Raw genomic sequence first — 19,079 nt, forward strand, 5'->3', positions numbered from 1 at the left:
GTAAAAACAGTAATATTTGACATACTAGAGATTTAATTAATCGTTTGCCATATTAATATTAATATACTTTTAGATGTAATTTATTTCTGTGAGGGCAAAGCTGTATTTTCAGCAGCAAAATTAGACTTGTTGCTCAATAAATATTTATTATTATTATGAATTGTGAAAACAGTTGTGCTACTTAATATATTTGTGGATGATTTTTTCATGACTTGTTGAGAAATAGAAAGAACAGGATTTATTCGAAACAGAAATATTTTGAAGCATAACATCCGTACGGTCACTTGATCAAAATAAATAAAATAAAAATATTAAATGGAAGAAAAATCTCACTGGCCCAAAACTATTGAATGGCACTGTATATATAGTTAAATAAGAGTTAATAAAAATTGCATTCTATATTTATTATTTCCCTTGATATTAATGCACACTTCCTGTGATGTATTAATGTTTTTGCTATTTGCTGTGCCTTTCAGACTGGGCATCAACATTGGGAATCTCATCTTAAATGGGTGTATATCTTGAGAAGAGAGACCACGTTGTAGGACACAATCAGGGAATGAATTAGGAGTGAGAATAAGTGAACAACATGCTACCTTAGGTGATTTGAGGTCTCCTCTCCTCCAGTTGGTGTCTATTCTGTGTTGTCTAATGTAGGCACTCTTCCAGGGACTGTGTGTGAACCCCGGCTTGATAACCTTCCTTCTCTTTATGTGCAAGGGTTCGTCAATACCTGCAAAACAGATGCTTTCTATGTTGGTGACACAAATGATTCGGTGCATGATATATCACCATATATTAACAATATACATGTGGTTAAGGGATGCATTTCCAAAGTCACAGAGTTTGTGGAAAGCAGTAAAAATCACCATCTTCTTTGCATTTTTCCCTCCAGAGCAGGTTGTCCTCTGCTAGAATGCGCCAGTAACGACACGTCTGAGCTGCCTGAAGCAGATCCTTTGGCTCCAGAAATGACAACACGTGTAAGGCCAACTACAACACAAGACAGACAGACAGTCAGACATCATGGGAAGGTGAGGATAGAGAAAAGTAGGCTACAACGGGATAATTTAGACCAAATAACCATATTAATTTAAGGATTTAAGGTCTTAACCTGATTACAAGTAATGCGACAAAGTACAAAAGATTTTGTTCTGTTCTCCCATTTTCAAGAGTGCTGCAATTGGCAAAGACCTCAGTGAAGACAGAGCGTGTCCAAACAGTTCCACCATTCCTTATGCAATAAAAACATGAAGGTTGCAGCCTGAGATTCCACAGTGTGTACAGTATTAGCCTAGAGGAGCTTTTCTTCAATAAGGCAGACAGACACACCCTGAATACTACTGCACTGACACAGAAGAAAAACAACCTGATGGGGAGGAGAGGCACGAAAGAGGGAGACAAGATGACAGGTGATGGAGAACAAGAAAGACGAGCTGAAACCGTGACAGGAAGAAGAGAGGATGAAAGGCAGAGAGGGCTGCTGTTAAAGAAAGAATAAAGCAGAGAAAGGGAAAGGGGAGTTTCCTCTCTATATTCTTGAGTAGCAGCTGAGAGAGTTGTAACATCTCTCTGAAGAGGTGTAAGAGAGGACATGCCTGTCAAATTAACTCCAGCACTGTGCACTAAAACCACCCTCACATATCAGAGCCATAAAGTGCAAGACTGTTCAAATTAAAAGAAATGAAAAGGTCCTTTACAAGATTTGGGCTTTCATAGAGAAATGTAGGAGTTTTAAAAAAATAAACGAGAATGAAGTTCCATTTCTAAACCTAACCTAAAAAATTAGATATAATACATGCAAATTAGTGAAAACTTCTCGCCAAAATGAAACCGTCACAAACTGCCATGAAAGTACAAAGTTCAAAACTTTATCAGCTGCCTCGGTTCCAGAAGTATTTTTCCTATTCATTTTCCATTTTTAACTACTAAAAGCTATGAACCAACCAAAGAGCTGCAAGTTGAATCACAACATTACAAAAAAATGTGAAAGACAAAAGGTACAAGACTGCATATTTAAAGACTTTGATGGGGTAAAGAACTACAATCTCATTAAGTAGTGTGGGGGCGACAGTCAATAAAAAAAAAGACATAAAAATCAATTAAAAAATGTTAGATTTTTAACATTTTAAATTAAAATTTACTTCTGGAACCTGCACTCCACTGGATACAAATTTATCTTAATATGCCATATCTAATCTGACTATGCAACTTCTAATCAACTTCTACTTTAAACTACTAGCTTAAGTTTGCTATGTTAGTAGCATCTAAATGTTTAAAGATAGTCAGTGTTTTATTTTCATTAACATTCTGGGGAAAAGAGTGTATTTGATGAAGTTTATGAATATTAAGATGACTGTGAGAGTGATTTTATATATAAATTTACCTCTCTGGGCAGGAGTGAGATGAAGTCTCTCTGAAACTGGGGTTCGATCACCTGCATCATGTGTTTCACCTGCGTGGGCTCACAGCTGTCAATCAACTCATCCAGCGCCAGCAGCTTCTCTGGGCCGCTCCAGCTCTGTAACAAACATCAGCACATATGTTACCAAGAAGACGTAAAGAATGTGCACATCCAAGAGCCATCCATTTCCATTTAGAGCTTCAGATTTACATTTTAATTAGGACTGGCTATACAAGCAGCAACAACTTCTGGCATGAGCGTAACCATGAAGGTTCTCCTAAGTCAAATGGATCAGACTTCGTGTCTCGGGGCTGTTGGAAACTTCCCAGGGTTCGTTCTCCTAAAATTAAGCTGCGGTCAACTTCATCCAGCTGAATAAAATGTTTCGCTCGTCTCATGGTGCTCAGAACTTAATTCGCTCTCAGTGAGGACGCGCTGCACCGGAGAGATTGTGCCAAAGTCATTCCGCTCTGAAGCGCATCAAATGAGAGAGGAGGATTGCTCAGGGATGTTTATGATGGAAGAGGGATGTACAGAAGAGGACTATGGGGAGGCAAAGCACCCGTAATTTACTGCTGAAACGCTTCAGCTGGGGGAACTCGGCGTTGTTGTCACAGGCTGGTTTATGTCTATATGTGTTTATGCAAGCATAACTTCCTCTTTTAACAGCTCAAAATAATGAGACAACATTATACAGCTGAAGGAAAATCAGATTGAAATGTTCATTCGGTTCATTCTTTAATTGAAGCCAACAAATTAAACTAAGCAAAAGATACATAAAGGCTTCCCAAACTTATTTAATGAATTTCCATTACTTTTCAAAGACATTGTCATTTGTGATTACTTGATAAGGATTTTTATATGTATATATATCATTTAATAGATAATGCACTTACAAAGAGCAAGTTTAGACAATTTTAACAAGATTAATAATAATACGTATTATTATCCTTTATACATTACCATTCGAAGGTTTGGAAAATATTGTGAAAAACTTTTTATTTTTAATTTAATAAAAATATTCTTCTTTCTATTATTAAAAAAAGAAATAGTTTCTATTAATCAAAATATGCATATGCTTTTTTCCATCCCCAAGCAAAACTAGAGACAAAAATATTCATTGTAGACCGTTCCAAGACATCAAGGTTGTTTTTCCTTTCCAAAATCACATATTTAACATTCATTGCCAGAGCTCCATGTATACAAAAATGACAAGGTTGCAATCCAGTGCCAGACTCCAACCCTGAACACACAGAACTGCCACTAAGATATATCACCCTGCAGCCTTCCACTGTAGAATGCAGAAATGAGACATTTAATGTGAATCACGTAAGAGACACTGAAGCAGAGAAGCTGCTGACTCATAGGGACGCAAAAAATAAATAAGCCTTACAATAACTCAGGACAGAAACAAGCAAGCACTGACTGAGCAAACAAGCAAAACAGTTTCTGAACCCATTGCTGTCTAATGGTGTAGACAGACCACTACTGAAAGGAATGTTGTACCGGACTATTGATTCTGTCTGAGACCGCATAGCCCCTTTCACACAGCGATTTTGGAAAATACACGGGTAATGAGTCCCGGCAATTATTCCCGGGGTCGCTAGATGTTGCCCCTTTCACACTGCCAGTGATTATCCGGAATATGTGCGTGCGTTCACACACACCCCATTAAGGTCCCGTAACAACACGTGACATCAGGGCGTGACGTGTAATGTGCGAGTCGAAAACGCTAGGCACGTTAACTTTCACTGAAGCTGGCGAACAATCTCAGCGTCAGCGCGGAAAGTGAGGAACTAACTGATCTCTGCTTCATTACAGTTTGCACATATTTTTTTAGTTGCGAACGTTGATCTGCCTTCAAAACACCTGGTATAAAAGTCGCACGATAATGTGCATCATCACTACGACACACCCTTTACGGCATTGGTTCTGGCTTTTGTTCACACACATTGTTGAATCAATCCCGGGACGTGTTTGCGTTCACACAGAAGGCAACCCGGCAATTTTTTGGGTCCAACGTGCAGTGTGAAAGGGGCTCATCTAACAACTCACCTTTGACGTCAAAAAGGATTATGTGCACACTTTTATTAAAGGATCTTATGAGCAAATGGAAATCTAGCATATAACACTCAAAATTAATTTGCAAGAAACAAGAACATATCTTGGGGGAAACTTTACTCATTAGATAAAAGCTTATTCATCCTTTGATTCAACACAGGTATATGCGACTTCATGCTAGAGCAGCTTGGTTAAGCCGAGAACTGATCAAGCCTGTAATTATCTGCAAGGCAGAGCAAACACCGACTGAGGTGGAGCCTCTGCTTTCTGTTCAGGCTTGAATTGTTATCCTAGTAAGAGGGATATGACATGATGATATGAAGATCCAAACAGTTTCAACCTTGTGGTATAACGGCCACACGTGGTTATATATCAGCTTAAATTCAGTCAGATCTTTGTAACAAAAGTATTTAATAAATTAAAACCAGACTACAGCAAAAATTATGGTCCTCAGCAGAAGCTCTGCACATGACATGCAAATGAGGAAACAATAAGTAATGGAAGCAAAGTCTCAATTTATAGCCACAATATCTTGCTTACCCTTGATTCCCCTGCATGTGACACATAATCTAGTAATTGTAATAAAGGCTCATTATAAGTGCAAACAATCTGATTTTACATTTTATTCTGACTACTGCTGTGAAATAGCCAATATACGCACATCTGTGATTTTAATTCTATATTAATGCATGGTGAACTTTATATAATGTTCACTGATTACCATAAACAGTCTACAGTTAGGCTAAATTAATCTGTTAAATTACTAAATCTGGAAAGTCTTGACACAAACTGAATCAAACAGTTTGGCTGAACTCACCTGAAAGGTGCGGAGCCACTCCTGCAGGCCTGTAGGGGGCTGGATGGATGGGATACGGCGTCTCTGCTGACCCTGCCCAGTGACTGCTCGAATGTCCCTAAACGTGGTGGGGGTGGCTGGGTACGGCAGTCCAGTGGGACTGTTGAGTGAGGGGAAGAGAGAGAAGGATGAGAACAGTGGTAAACAAGAGTGGGAAAGAGACAAAATAAGATTTAAAACGCATTAAATGAAATCATTTGTAGCAAAAATATTCTAAGGGTATATTCTGGTGACAGGAGACATCTGTACTGAGGTAATTCAATAATATGGTGCAAGCCTGTAGTTTATGGAAGGTTCTGTGGATGGAGCTACTACGGAAATCTGAGGCTTTATTTCAGAACAATAACTTGAGAATTAGACTGAATCTGTGCCAGATGAGCACTACTGTTCAGTCCACTTGAGCCGCTGTTGTGGTCCAACATTAGACAACGTGACCATTTACTTCAGCCTCAGAACTCAATCAGGCAGCATGATTTTATTCAGCCACCTGCTCCAAACCCATTCATTCAGATGTTTATCTTCATTCTTGTTTCATTCATGATAACCCTTTTCAGTTTACTTTTAACACTTTTTTAGAGTCCTTCTAAAACATGCTCAGAAGCATTTAATGTATGCAACCTATTAAGAACTGAAGCACATTTTCTTTTCCACTGAGGGACACAGAGAGTTGTCCCATGTCAGCAGTCCTTACAGCACTTCTGCATCTCTGGGGCCATGCACTAACACCAAAAAGACCATTCAGCACTCTTTCCTTGCATTCTGCTTATCTACGGATACGTTCTACGGTGCAAGAAATGCCCGAATGAGAAGGAGGGAGGGAAGAGGGAAAAATGCAGGCGAGCATGTAGTGAGGTCTGTTTCATAATGGATTCATATTTAATGGGATTTGAGACCAAGATGCCAAGATGCTTCAATTACCCAGAGCGCAACTGCCGCCTGGTTGGTCGTGTACTGTTCTAATATGAACCACGAGAACACCTGCGTCTTGAGAATAAGGCATGAATACTCGTCAGAGCTGACTGCTGAGCTTGGGTTTGCCATCTTAGGAACCTCTCATCTTGATGTTTAAGGGGCTTCAGAGTTACAGTGTGTCGTTTCTAATCTATTAGCAGGTCCAAAATAATTTCCTGATGTATATATTACTTCTTGCAAGGTAGCAAAAGACAATATGATCAGAATTGCTACAAATGTTTCCATCAAATTTGTGAATTTAATTTAGGTGGAGAAGTAAAAATTTATGAATAAAGCTATGTTTTTCATTTAATTTCAGTGGAAATTTATGCAAAACTAGCAATAGTTGTGGTTAAGAGCATGCAGACAAAAAAAATCTGAAGGACAGCCAAACATCTGAGGGAATTATTCAAGACACATGACATTTTTGATGCAGGAATTTATGTTTTTTTGATATGTTTGTTTGACATGTTCATGTGTTATTTTTTTGTGTGATCTAAAAAAAATTGTGGATGCAAACCAGGCTAATGGTGGATTATCAAACATTACAATAAATATACACTAGTCTTCCAAAGTTTGGGATGAATACTATTTTTTATGTTATGCTCAACAAGGCTGTATTTATTAGATCAAAAATACACTCAAAAACAGGAATAATGTGAAATATTATTACCGTTTAAGATAATTTACTATTTTAATTTATTTAAAGAAAATAATTTATTCCGTTAGATAAAAAAACTGAGGCAGCCATTGCATATTGCTGATTTGGTGCAATACATTAAATACTGGAAAAAGGTTGTGCAACTTGTTTTTATAGAAATCGTTATAAATTTTTTCCATGCGATTTTCCTGAACTTTCTCTTGTATCAAAAATTTCACTTGTAATAAATTTAATGCATCCTATTATTGGTATTTGTTTTTTAAATACATTTAAAAAAATAATACAATTAGAGAACATTCATAAAGAGGGACATCTCTCATAAAACGCTGTTACTGTTCTACAATGCAGATGTGCCCAATAAAATTTTATGCAACCTAGGCTAAAACATTTTGCTGGTTTCAGGTAAGATGGCAAAGGACTTACCTTGGACAGGGCTTTTTTCCTGAAGGGAAAGGTCGAACCTCGGGGCCATGGTCCAACTTCCTCTTCATCTGCAACAAAGAGCAGGGAGGGTTCTGGTTAGTTTGGGTTCATAGAGGACATACAATAATGACAGCACAAACAGCCAGCAAAGGAATTTGACCGTAATGAGAGGGTGGATGTCCAAGAAACATTTCTAAAACATTCCTCAACCTGTTTAAATCCACATGCTACTGATCCACCTGTGTTAACTGAGTGAGTGAGTATTGTACTAGAGTGTGTGTTGGGTATTGTGCTAGTGCTCTCACCACCAAATGTAGGCCAAAGGAAGGAAGGTCATGTCCACTTTATAGTGACATGGCACAGAAAAGATAAAGTCTGACAGCTGATGCTAACGCTAGTCATGTGAGTCTTCAAAGAGGTGTGTGTGGTAAACACACACCCCTCATAGGAGTTGGAAAGGGGAGCACATACACACAAACACACATCTGTGAGGGCGTGACAGGCACTTTGCTTTCACAACAGTCTAAATTTATATGGGCATAAAGGAGAAAAAAGAGCCACCCTATGCTTCACTGTCTCTTTCTATGTCACCCACCCCGCGCACAGGCCCGACATGGCCCTGGTTTTGCTGCATAGTTGGTGCCTGGCTACGGAGCATCTACTCTGGAAAAACAAGGGTTCAGTGTCCTCAACACAATGAGGTCCTAAAGCACATTTGAATAAAACTATTTTAGGAGGGTACAGGGCTGCCAGTGAATCTGTGTAGTTCACTTTCAGGAGGAGCTCAGTGATAGACTCGGAGTTATGAATCACTGAGCCCTGCCAAGGGTTTGTGAGTCATTAAGTGTGTAAGCACAAATTAAGAGTGATAAGTAAAGACTTTCACTACTGAATTAAGCCCATGCCGTTTACAATGCAGTCATGCATCATGGTAATTAACAGGTCTGAAATGATGAATGGAAGGAACATTCAGTACTTACAGTTATTAGTACTATATAATAGTATTTACAAATAAAAAAAAAAAAAGTCATAAAAAGTCTCTAAAACGGAGTAAAGACAAAAATGAAAAAAAGTGTACACTGAATTAACCCGATTTAAAAGAATATTAGTTACAAACATATTTATATATATTTAATATATACATGTTCAGCAATATTTCATTACATTGATAAGAAGTGTCAGTAAAGACTTATATTGTTACAAAAAAATCTAAATTTAAAATAAATGCTTTACCTTTGAAACATTTCGGGAATAAAAGGATTTCAACATTGTTGACACTGTGACAGTGAAGAATTGAAGAAAATTTAGCTTTGCCATTACAATAATAAAATCGCATAAAAACACGACACGTTACTTTTATTTATTTATTTTTTTTACTGTATTTTCATATTCTGTATTGCATGATGTGATGCCTAAATTCACCTGTAGCATTTTGAAACACTGACTCCATAGTATTTTATTTTTATATAAGCAAGAGTATACTTTTCATTTTATTCTATGCCATTTATCAGTAATTGGCCATAAGAAAAATAATCACTGATGTATCACTATCAGTGAAATTTTGATATTTATGCATTCCTAGTGTTCTCTTAAAGCATTAATGACATTTTATGGAATTAAGATGACTACATAGATTGCCGCTTACAATTACGCATGTAATTGTTTTCACGGTTGACCTTTTAGTAGCTAATTTAGACTTTTGGCCTATAGTAGAAATTACTTTCATTGGTCTTGATATTCAAATGAACCTAATAAAACACTCGCATGATCGCATTTGCTGCAATTGATCTAATGTCAGAGGAGCCAGGTGTTTGATACACTCGAGTGAGGTCGAGCTGAAAGGTGTGTATGATAATGAAGCTCGGTATGGATTTCTGAAGGGACCACACTCTGTGAGATTCACAGTAAATGAGGGCCGGAGAGAGGGAAAAATAGCCAAATCCCAGATGGAGTACAACAGAAACATCCATAAATAAGACCACATCTAAATTAAATCACAAAAATACTTTGATTCAATGTATACAGTTCAGTCTTTATCAGAACATGGTCCAATTTAATTTATTAACCCCCTCCAAATCAAGTTTGCTTTACAGGACCGTTTAGACCGAACCGCAGCTGACTGCTCAGCCAGTGATCTCACTGCAAAGGTAGTCCAACAGATAGGACAGGCAGGGTGTGTGTGTGTGTGTGTGTAAATACCTATGAATGAAGATAAGATAGTAAAAAGATGGCATGACACTGAAGATGCATGAAAGTGTATGCCTGTAGCTGTGTGTGTTCGAGAGCATTGAGATTCTCACACATTACTCCACAAGAATGTGTAACAAAACACGCAGGCAAAGCCACACGTGCTAATCACTGCTAATAGCTAAACCTGTCTAGCCTACTTGGTAAAGAGTACTTAACATAAAATAGCTATGAAAGAAGTAAAAGCATTCGTTTGCTTAGTTATACATTAATTTCACTGAGTGGATAAGACTGTCGCTTCTCTCTTGGGTTCACAGCGAGAGCCATCTGATTTTAGATGAGTCACTGTGTAATCATTCTCCATGTCTGACACCACAGTGCAGAAATGGCTTGGTCTGTGGTGAACAGGAATGCCTGTGTTCATGGAAACCGGTGCAGGCTTGGCAAATAACCCGTTTTAGTGAATAAATCCTGTGATTTATGAATGAATAACCTTGCTATGCATTTCAGAAGCTTCTAAGATTGGTAATGACTACATATTTGGACTATGCAAGAGTGCTGTGCTTCACAAATACAACCCAGTCGAATACAAAAATACAGCAATCATGAATTACTAGAAGACAAAAATTGAGTGTCATGGAGGTTCGAAATAAAATCATGATCTATTTTCACATTTTGTCCGTCTGAAGAACACCAAACATCCTTATTGAGCTTCATTTTTATACGCAAACAATTAATGAGATTGCCTGGAGCATCCGTCAAAGTCGCTGTACTTTTTTCGATGTTGTTCTGATCAGAGGACACCCTGAAAACTGCAGTGACTGCGAGCTTCTGATAAGCTCTGCGCTTTAAATGTTCATTTCACTCAAATTTACAGTCATAAAGTGTGAGATTCGGGACAGATGCGGCTCCGTTTCCTCCGTCAAATGTAATGACACAGTAACCCAATCACTGTGGTCTGATGCTGCCAGGCAGTGGAGAATATACACAGCACAGAACCTGATGCTTTACTACACAGACACGACACCAAATAATTACAAAATCATTCAGATCATCACAACACTGAAGCTACAGGACATTCGTGATTGTACGTTCCACGTTAACATGACCACAATAACAGTGAGAGAGTCCAGATACTGTTTCTGCCCTATACAAGCCTACATGACTGTAAAGCACAAATTAATATTACCAACAGGTTTACTTTGAATGGTGCAGTAAGAGGAGTATCAAATATGATCGCATCATACTCATTTGAACTATCAAATAAGAGTCAAGCCGTTATTAAACTCTTATACGATCAAATAAATCATCTATACAAGTAGCCTACACAAGACTAGGCTGGATGCGGTGATGCGGAGATGCATGGGGATGGAGAGATATGTATGATGTAGGGATCGCAGGTGCAGTGTGTGTGTGTGTGTGTGTGTGTGTGTGTGTGTGTGAGTGTGTAAGGATGGGCAGATGGTAGAGAAATAGTGATGGAGCCTCAATTCTCCAAACCCGTTCCATATTTAAGCGCATCACATCCTTTTCTACATATGAGGTTCTTGTCAAGAATACTCAAAGTAGGTTCACGTGAATGAATATTGCGAAAGGCGATTCTCTGTCAGCTGGAGATTTTTCCGCAGTGGCCATATATAAGAACAGTCGCATATTTCACCGACGCACCCTTAAAGACGAGCACTGAGATCGTGTACGCGTTCAAAGCGCGACGCGACAAACCCGAACGCTGGCAACCAAGATGTGTACATTACACTCGCGCGCACTGTATTTGAATATTACACATCGCGCGCTTGCAGTATACACCGCTTCTTTAATTTATAATGGGAGCGTTACTGACGCGAGGCGTCAGGACTGATGGGGTATTAAAGCGAGCCCCCTGAGAGAAGGTGGATGGTAGTATGGATATAAAAGCCGCAGTGCGCCCAAACACGAATAACGGCGTGTACTCACTTTATAGAAGATCATCTTTAAAGTGCCGTAGAAACCCATGGTGATGGTGATGACGATAATCCGGGTGTGATTCACTGAGAGTTGAAGAACAATTTATGGAAATATATCTGCGTGATAAGGGCTCTATTAATCCCGGATAGATCCGACAGGGACATACTCATGAACGGACGGATGCATATGAAGCCGAACGGAAGAAACCAACGACTCGCCCGTCTGTCTCATTGACCGTCCTCTGAGCGGACTGACTGAGCGAACAGAAGGAGAGAGCGGGAGGGGAGGAGAGATGAAGACAGAGAGAGAGAGAGAGAGAGAGAGAGTAGAAGACCCTGCCCTTTTCAGAACCTCCCCTCTTCCTGACAACACAGCACAAAAACCCGGACTTTCTATTTCTTTCTATTAGTAGGGACTGGAGGCATATATTATTTTTAAATTATGTTTTTACATAGTAAAGCACTCAAGATTTTGTGAAATACATCTATACATCTTTTGATAAAATATACATATCACACACACACACACACACACACACAGAGAGAGAGAGAGAGAGAGACATATATATATCTCTGTGTGTGTGTGTGTGTGTGTGTGTCTGTGTATATGTGTATGTAGAAGTGAAAGATACATTTTAAATGGGTTTGTTGGCAACTGTTAATTATTCCATGTTTCATGTTGCAATGCTGCTTCTGAAATGCAGACATTAAATTAATTCACTGCATGAGAAGACGAGAAGACTGGGGGAAAAAAATCTCAGCTTTGAGTCTTGATGAACATGGTGTTTATTTTGCGATAATGACTGACTGATGGTAAACTATCCTGCTCGTTACACGGCTGCTTAAATAAATGGACATAAAATATTGATCTGAGCTGAAATTAATTTATTAGCTTACTTGTAGAGACAGCGGTGAGCCAGAACACAAGCACTGTCATGTAGGAAACAGATTTCCAGTTGAGCAGGTCAGTTACACAGCGTTGTCCTAGACCTAGACAACTGTCATTATTCAGAATAATTGACCTCTGAATTCTGCCACTGACAAATCAGAATCAGGTATTCAAGTATTATCCTGCAATAATTGTGTTACGTTATTAACAAAACAAATGAATTGAATTGCCGGCACTCATGGGGATTCACTGGTAGCACACAAAGGGATCAGATGACAGGTTTTCTGCAGATGAGGAAGGGAATGGTGAATTGTGAAAAGGGCTGCGCATGAAGCCAGAGGACGAAAGTGGAAGAGCCTGAGATTATATTCAACCGAAACCGGGTGGTGCACGCCTTCCACTTATTGTGGTTCCTAAGCCCGCCCCATAGCTCCTAAAGACGATTGACGGCCCCTCCCCATGTTATTTCCATCAGACTGAGCAGGTGGTATTTGGAGTGTTTTTTTGTGTGGACTGCATGATTAAAGATTACCCAAGCATAGACAGACATTCATGGATTGTATAAAATACTAATTAAAAAATAAATATTAAGTAATATACACTGGAATACTTTGCTATTTAGTGAGCAGAGGAGTAAAACCACAAGAACAAATATGCAAAGCAATTACACTGAGATAACTATTGAAAACAAGCATTAAACTAGTGAGGGAAATTCTGTAACACTTTACAATAGTTCCACTACATTAGTTACTAACAATGAAAAATACCTCTATAGCATTTAATATTCTTAGTCAATGCTAATTTCAACATTTACCTATACATTATTAAAATCAAAAGGGGTATTGGTTAATATTTGATTGACCTGAGATAACATGAACTTACAGTGAATGGCAGTATTTTAATCAGCTTACATTAACACAGATTAATACTTTAACCAATGTATTGGTCATTAACTATAACTATAAGCAACATTAACTAATGGGAACTTGCTGCAGTGTTACCAACCGTTCTGTTTGCCTACTAACACCAAGTGACAAAAAAGGTTCCCTACAAATCAGATACCTGCCTGTGGTGCTCTCGTTTACTCACAAGATTTCATGGTCACTTTGAAAACATCCTACTAAAGATAAAGGAGGTCACATAAGGAGGTGACTGCTCGTCATCTGTGTTGTTCCTGTGACTCACTGAACAAGTCGAGGCATGTCCCATAGACACCTCTGTGATGTCTACTGAACCACCCTGACTGCCTTTTTAAGAAAAGGGGGTCATCATATGATAGATTGTGTCCTTTAACACTCATAACTATACTTTCATAACACAAATTAAAATTTTACTGCATTTAATAGCATATAACTGATGCATTCTGACAGCTCTCTGACCCTCTCATAGACAGCAATGTAAGTAACATTATCAAAGCCCAGAAATGTAGCAAAGAGATCGAAAAATAATCCATGTGACATCAGGGGTTTAAGCCGGAATGACATGAGGGTGAGTAATGACAACATTTTAATTTTGGGGTGGAGTAACCCTGACTGAATTTACTTTCCTGATGTACTATAATTATGTCTAATAAGTATTTTTGCAAACCAATTAGTTATTGACTAAAAGTCTAATCACTAATCATCTTATACAATGCAGTTTCAGTAAAATTGAAAAACAAAGTCACTGAAGCTTTACAGCACACAAAAAGCCCAAGTTTGTGTGTCATAGCTTTTGTTCAGAGGTAACAAGCCATGTCATCTTTCTATAAGCACAAAAAAACCATGATCAACCAGACAGACGTGCCATGCTTCAAACCCAACATTTCCATTACACTTTAGCAAAATGGGTTTAGATCAAACAAACTGGCAAGTGTGATAAAGTCAGAGTAAACAAACCTCAAGGGATTGTGGTTGTTGTAACAATGCTCATTAAAGCCTAATCAAGGAAATGAAAAGTGGGAATGTATCAAGGAAGCAAATGTGATCGCTGCCATTTGCCTGACATTCATTAGAAAGGAAACAGAGCAGGATTAATAGGGCATCTACTTGTGAAACAATCAGCATGGCATCAAACACCTCCTATTGACCACCAGAGGCTAGGTGTAATAACAAACAACACCAAACTACTTTAAAGCTGCAAGCAACCAAGTTCTTCGTTGAGTTATCAGTTCTAGCAACCACTTTCAAATCAACGCCCTAATCTGCTCCTCTGAGTAAGAATGATTCTCAGAGAAATCCATTTAGAGTATAACATTGTTGCCTCATCCTGATAATGAAAGTGCAGGCGTACGAAACTGTATTAATAAAATGTGTTTACAATGTGTGCGGTTGCTGAGCATTGGGAGCAGTGAGAAAATGCTTAAAAAGAAGGTTAGTACTGAAAAACAACACTTGTGGGTTTTGACTTGCTGGCACAGGTTCCTTAGATTGTTCTCTTTGCACTTAGAAATATAAATAAATCTGAAATTAATCTTTTCAGCTGCAGTGATACTGTAATTCTGCAGGGAGGGGACCACACTGAGTTACTGCGACCAAGCGTTAGAGACAAAATTGCACCTGTCAAAAGTTTCCAAGCAATTTGGTGATGAATTGCTAGGAAAAACTCTTCATCTTACACAGGTTCCAATGAATCTTTGTCCTGAAGCCAATGAAACTGGAGAGCAAGTGTGCAGCTATAAGGAGCCGTTACGCCAATAAAATTGGCAACAAGGCCTGTATGAAATGGTGAGCAATTGTATTGAGGTGAACTTGGGATATTTCTTTGAGTAACACTTGTCTCTGTCCTTCACCAACTGCAAACAGTTTTTTTTTTTTTTTGGTTGGAATAGACACTTCCTTTATTCGGTAAGTGAAGCAGTGCATCGCCACTTCTGGGCCCATCACAACACAAAAACTAATAGGAGAAAGCCTCTTTTTCCTTTCTTTTGTCGGTTGTTACCGCAGCATACCTGACTACTTTAAATTTTAAACAATGACACACTGCCTCAGTTTTCATGATTTCCTGACACAACACGGATTAGATGCATTTTTTTCATATGAATTTGACCGATAAACACGCTTACAAAAATTAACCTTTTTTTGTGTACTGATTTCCATTTGTATCGCCACAGTTTTGTTACACATACCATTGTTAATTTTCATAAGAGCAGTATTAAAATAGATTAGATAAAAATAGATGGAATTAAGGCGTGGATGTTGCTTTGAAGAAATTTAACAATGCTGAACATTTTGACTAATCTTAAATGGTATAAAATGTCTAGATGTTGAAATCACCAGGCAGATGCTCATTTTAACAGGCTTTTATTCAGCTAGGTGATTACAGCACATTGAAAAATATACATAATCGGAAGAATTGACACACTGCTTCGACATGCACTTCCAGTGTTCAATTCCAGTGCGATAAAGATCTATTCTTCTAAAAGCACAGGTGTGATGACTGATCTCTCGACTGTTAGAACATCACTATAGCAACCCCTAAACAAACTGGAGTGTGTATGTATGTTGGGAGGGGGGGGGGGTGTCACTGGGAGCTTGTGTGAATAAAGCGCTCTCTCTCCTCAGACAAAAACCCTCCTAAACTTTACACAGTGGATAGGAATGTGTGGCATGTGAGAAGGTCCTGCCCGTGTCTTTTGAAGAGACTCTGAGATTTCATGGGTTTTAGAATGATATAGATATGCTTAAGGCAACAAGACCTGCCAGACACATGATAGATGGCCCACAACAATGTTAAATTGTTATAGTGATGCAGCAATCCAAGTTTCAAGAAAATGTTAATTCCTTAAGACACTATCCCAAATCAAGCGGGCAAACTGCCAAGAACATGCTGCAAACTGGAGGACAGCTTGTGAAAATTTGTGGATGCTAAAACAGCTAGTGGATATAGAGTCCAACACCATAATGCCCATTTATTCATTTTTTGCCTGGATCTATAAAATTGAATTAATTTCGGGAGCATAAAGTCAGTCTTCATCATCAATCCTAATAATAATAATAATAATAATAATAATAATAAAGAAAAGCTGAAGAATAAATGACATTCTTATCAAAGAAATCCTTATTGGATAGTTTGGCATACACTATTTACTTTTAAACAAACATTAGCATCTGAATTTTTTTTTTTTGCCAAGATCATGTGGTGCAGAAATGTGTATAAAAAATTATGACAGAGGACTCTTGAAGATCATCATTAATCATTCTCAAAAGAAAACAATTTGAACTTTGAAGATTTCACAAAGAACTTGGCACACAAATTTTAAACTAGATTTTTCATTTCAAAAGTCTTTTTTTCCCCCTTTCTTTCATTTTCCAAAGCCGCATTTCAACCGCTGGAACTTTACCCAGGAACTTTGGGCTGGTACTCGGTGTGTTTCCACCACAGGAACCAGGATCTAAATAAAGTTACGGGTAAAAAAAATATGCCCCTCAGAAAGTCCCTGCTGGCGAGGTGGTACTTTTTCAAAGTTCTGGAACTTTCGGGGGTGGGACACGGCGCTAAACATCCTGATTGGTTGAGTTCACGCAGCATTTATTCGGATCATTTAAAAAATATTATTGTTATCGTGACATGAAATATAATTTTAAAAGTATTTTAGGCAAGTATGTAGTAGTTTAAAACTGAAATCTGCGATGTATTTATAAAGACAGCGCCTATTTGAAAATGTGCTTCGCCGATTTGGAGACTGTCAGTTCCACGCGATCAGCGAGAGCTCAGTGCTCATGTATCCGCCGAGAGCAGCCTCACCTCGGGTAGTCCTTCTGATATGTGCTGCTGGCTCTGATGTCTCTTTAGTGGTTAAACAAAATACAATTCGCTTTGGGTAAATCTAACAGGTAATCTTTGGTCTGTATTCAATTTATCTATTATCTATTTATCTATCAATTTATTTAAAATGAAAATAAAAAGAGGCAATTGATATAATATTTTGTTTCATTGTAATGGCTGTGTATATATATATATATATAACTAAGAACATTTCTGCGGCTATTATTATGTTTAAATGAAAACCAAAGGAGGCAGTGGTATTTGATATTCTATTTTGTTTTATTGTAAATGTACAGTGAGGAAAATTGCAGTAGCCATGGTAAGCTGACTGAAGTTATCAAGTATGATGCTGTTTGCAGATTTACCGGATCTGCATCGTCGCTGGCATCACATTCCCGAGTCAAATGCACAAAGTCAGAACTACCGAGGATGCAAGTCTGAAATTTGCGTACTTTGTATTGAGAAATGCGCGCAGACCTATGTCACCAGACTATTTGCATAATCTTCACAGTACTTTGGACCACAGTGGAAACACAGAAAGCAACAGGTCTGGGGGGAAAATATAAATAGTTCCTGGGGAAAAAAAGTTCATGGTACAATTGTTCCGGGTAATTTCGGTGGAAATGCGGCACAACTTGGAAACTTCGTTATTGACCCTGAATCATCCAAAATTAAAAATTAACATTAAAAATTAAAAAACTTGCATGAAAGAAAAAAAATTCAAAAACATTCCCAAACATTTAGACATTGTATATTTGACCTTTTGGAAAAGAAAATGGAGGACAGGCAGTGTCCTCCCTATGAATGGGCAATCGGTGCAAAGCAAGAAAGCACACATTCCAATTGGGCAGATGACACTGAGGTTAATGAATTCGCCTGCGGACTGCAATGTCCTACCAAGCACAATGATACCATCTGCTCCTGACCCGAGCATTTAGCCTCCAACTTGACAATAAGCACCTGATCCATCACGTTTGATTGGGTCATGACGAATGACATGCAGGCAGCATCCCTCATGGCTGGGTGAATGATGAAGATGAAATGATACACAGAGACATCGTGGGGTCACTGTCCAATTTAGAAATTGGATAAACAACAAAGCTGGGTAAATTAAACCAGATGTGTGTAAAGCATAGAAGAGCAGAGGGAAATTACTTCTGTGATGTTAAGAAAAATCAATACTTCTGAGATAGAGAAGCAAACGCAAATGTAATGTAACAAATATTACTACAAAATATCCTCTAAACAGAATCCAAAAACTGCTATTTCTTATAATTTTACTATTACTACAATCAGAATGAACACAGATAGGCCTAAATCTCTTAACTCATTAATTCCTTAAGAGCTGGGAGAATTTCATCATGGTCTGATGCAAAGGTTTTCTCAATTAGCCACAGTGCCATTTGGTATGACATGTGCACCCAACGTGGGGAGAAATCAATTCAATTTCTAGGGTCATGCATGAAAATGTATTCTTCATTTGCTCCAATAAATAAAATATACACGCATACATGCTCACTGACCCTTGCACCCTGATCTAGTTTTGCAATATGACAGTCATAAATTCTTTGCAAGCATACTCATATGTTGACTATCATGCAGTAATATCTGAATAAGATATTTTTATTGGTAGCAACAGAGGTGAAGAACTTTATTTCAAGGCTTTTCTGTTAAACCCCAAAGAGTTGTTCCACTTTTACTTATGACATCAGAACTGTCAAGTATTAAAGTAAAAGAAGTGTCCATTACTTTGTGAAGGGAAAATGTGGGTAAATGATTGAAAACATCAGGAAAAAGGACTACAAAAAAGTCCAGGTGTTGTTTTCCTATCTGAGGACTATAATTTTACCCAGCCTACAGTGGTAATGTAGGGTAATTAGTGGGGACAGTGGCTACTGCTTTATTTTTACAGCTGTTTGTAAAGTTCAGCAGCTCTCCATAGGTTCAGTTCCAGCTGT

General features: G+C 38.2%; 1 protein-coding gene across 3 annotated transcripts in view; it reads right to left on the reverse strand.

The window, feature by feature from the left end:
* fbxw7 (F-box and WD repeat domain containing 7) overlaps positions 1-19,079 on the reverse strand; it is a 164,039-nt gene that overhangs the window by 15,838 nt on the left and 129,122 nt on the right. For 2 of the 3 annotated variants that reach the window (XM_026203782.1, XM_026203783.1), the window contains 5 exons: positions 7,357-7,424; positions 5,283-5,421; positions 2,387-2,521; positions 870-993; positions 597-733 (listed from right to left, as the gene is read on the reverse strand). In XM_026203782.1, coding sequence (XP_026059567.1) covers positions 597-733; positions 870-993; positions 2,387-2,521; positions 5,283-5,421; positions 7,357-7,424 — 603 coding nt within the window. Of the gene's footprint in view, positions 1-596; positions 734-869; positions 994-2,386; positions 2,522-5,282; positions 5,422-7,356; positions 7,425-11,496; positions 11,768-19,079 lie in introns of those variants that run through there. The other variant, XM_026203784.1, reaches the window with a different exon arrangement.

This window comes from Carassius auratus, chromosome 26 (genome assembly GCF_003368295.1).
Source record: "Carassius auratus strain Wakin chromosome 26, ASM336829v1, whole genome shotgun sequence".
In the NCBI taxonomy this organism is placed as follows: domain Eukaryota; kingdom Metazoa; phylum Chordata; class Actinopteri; order Cypriniformes; family Cyprinidae; genus Carassius; species Carassius auratus.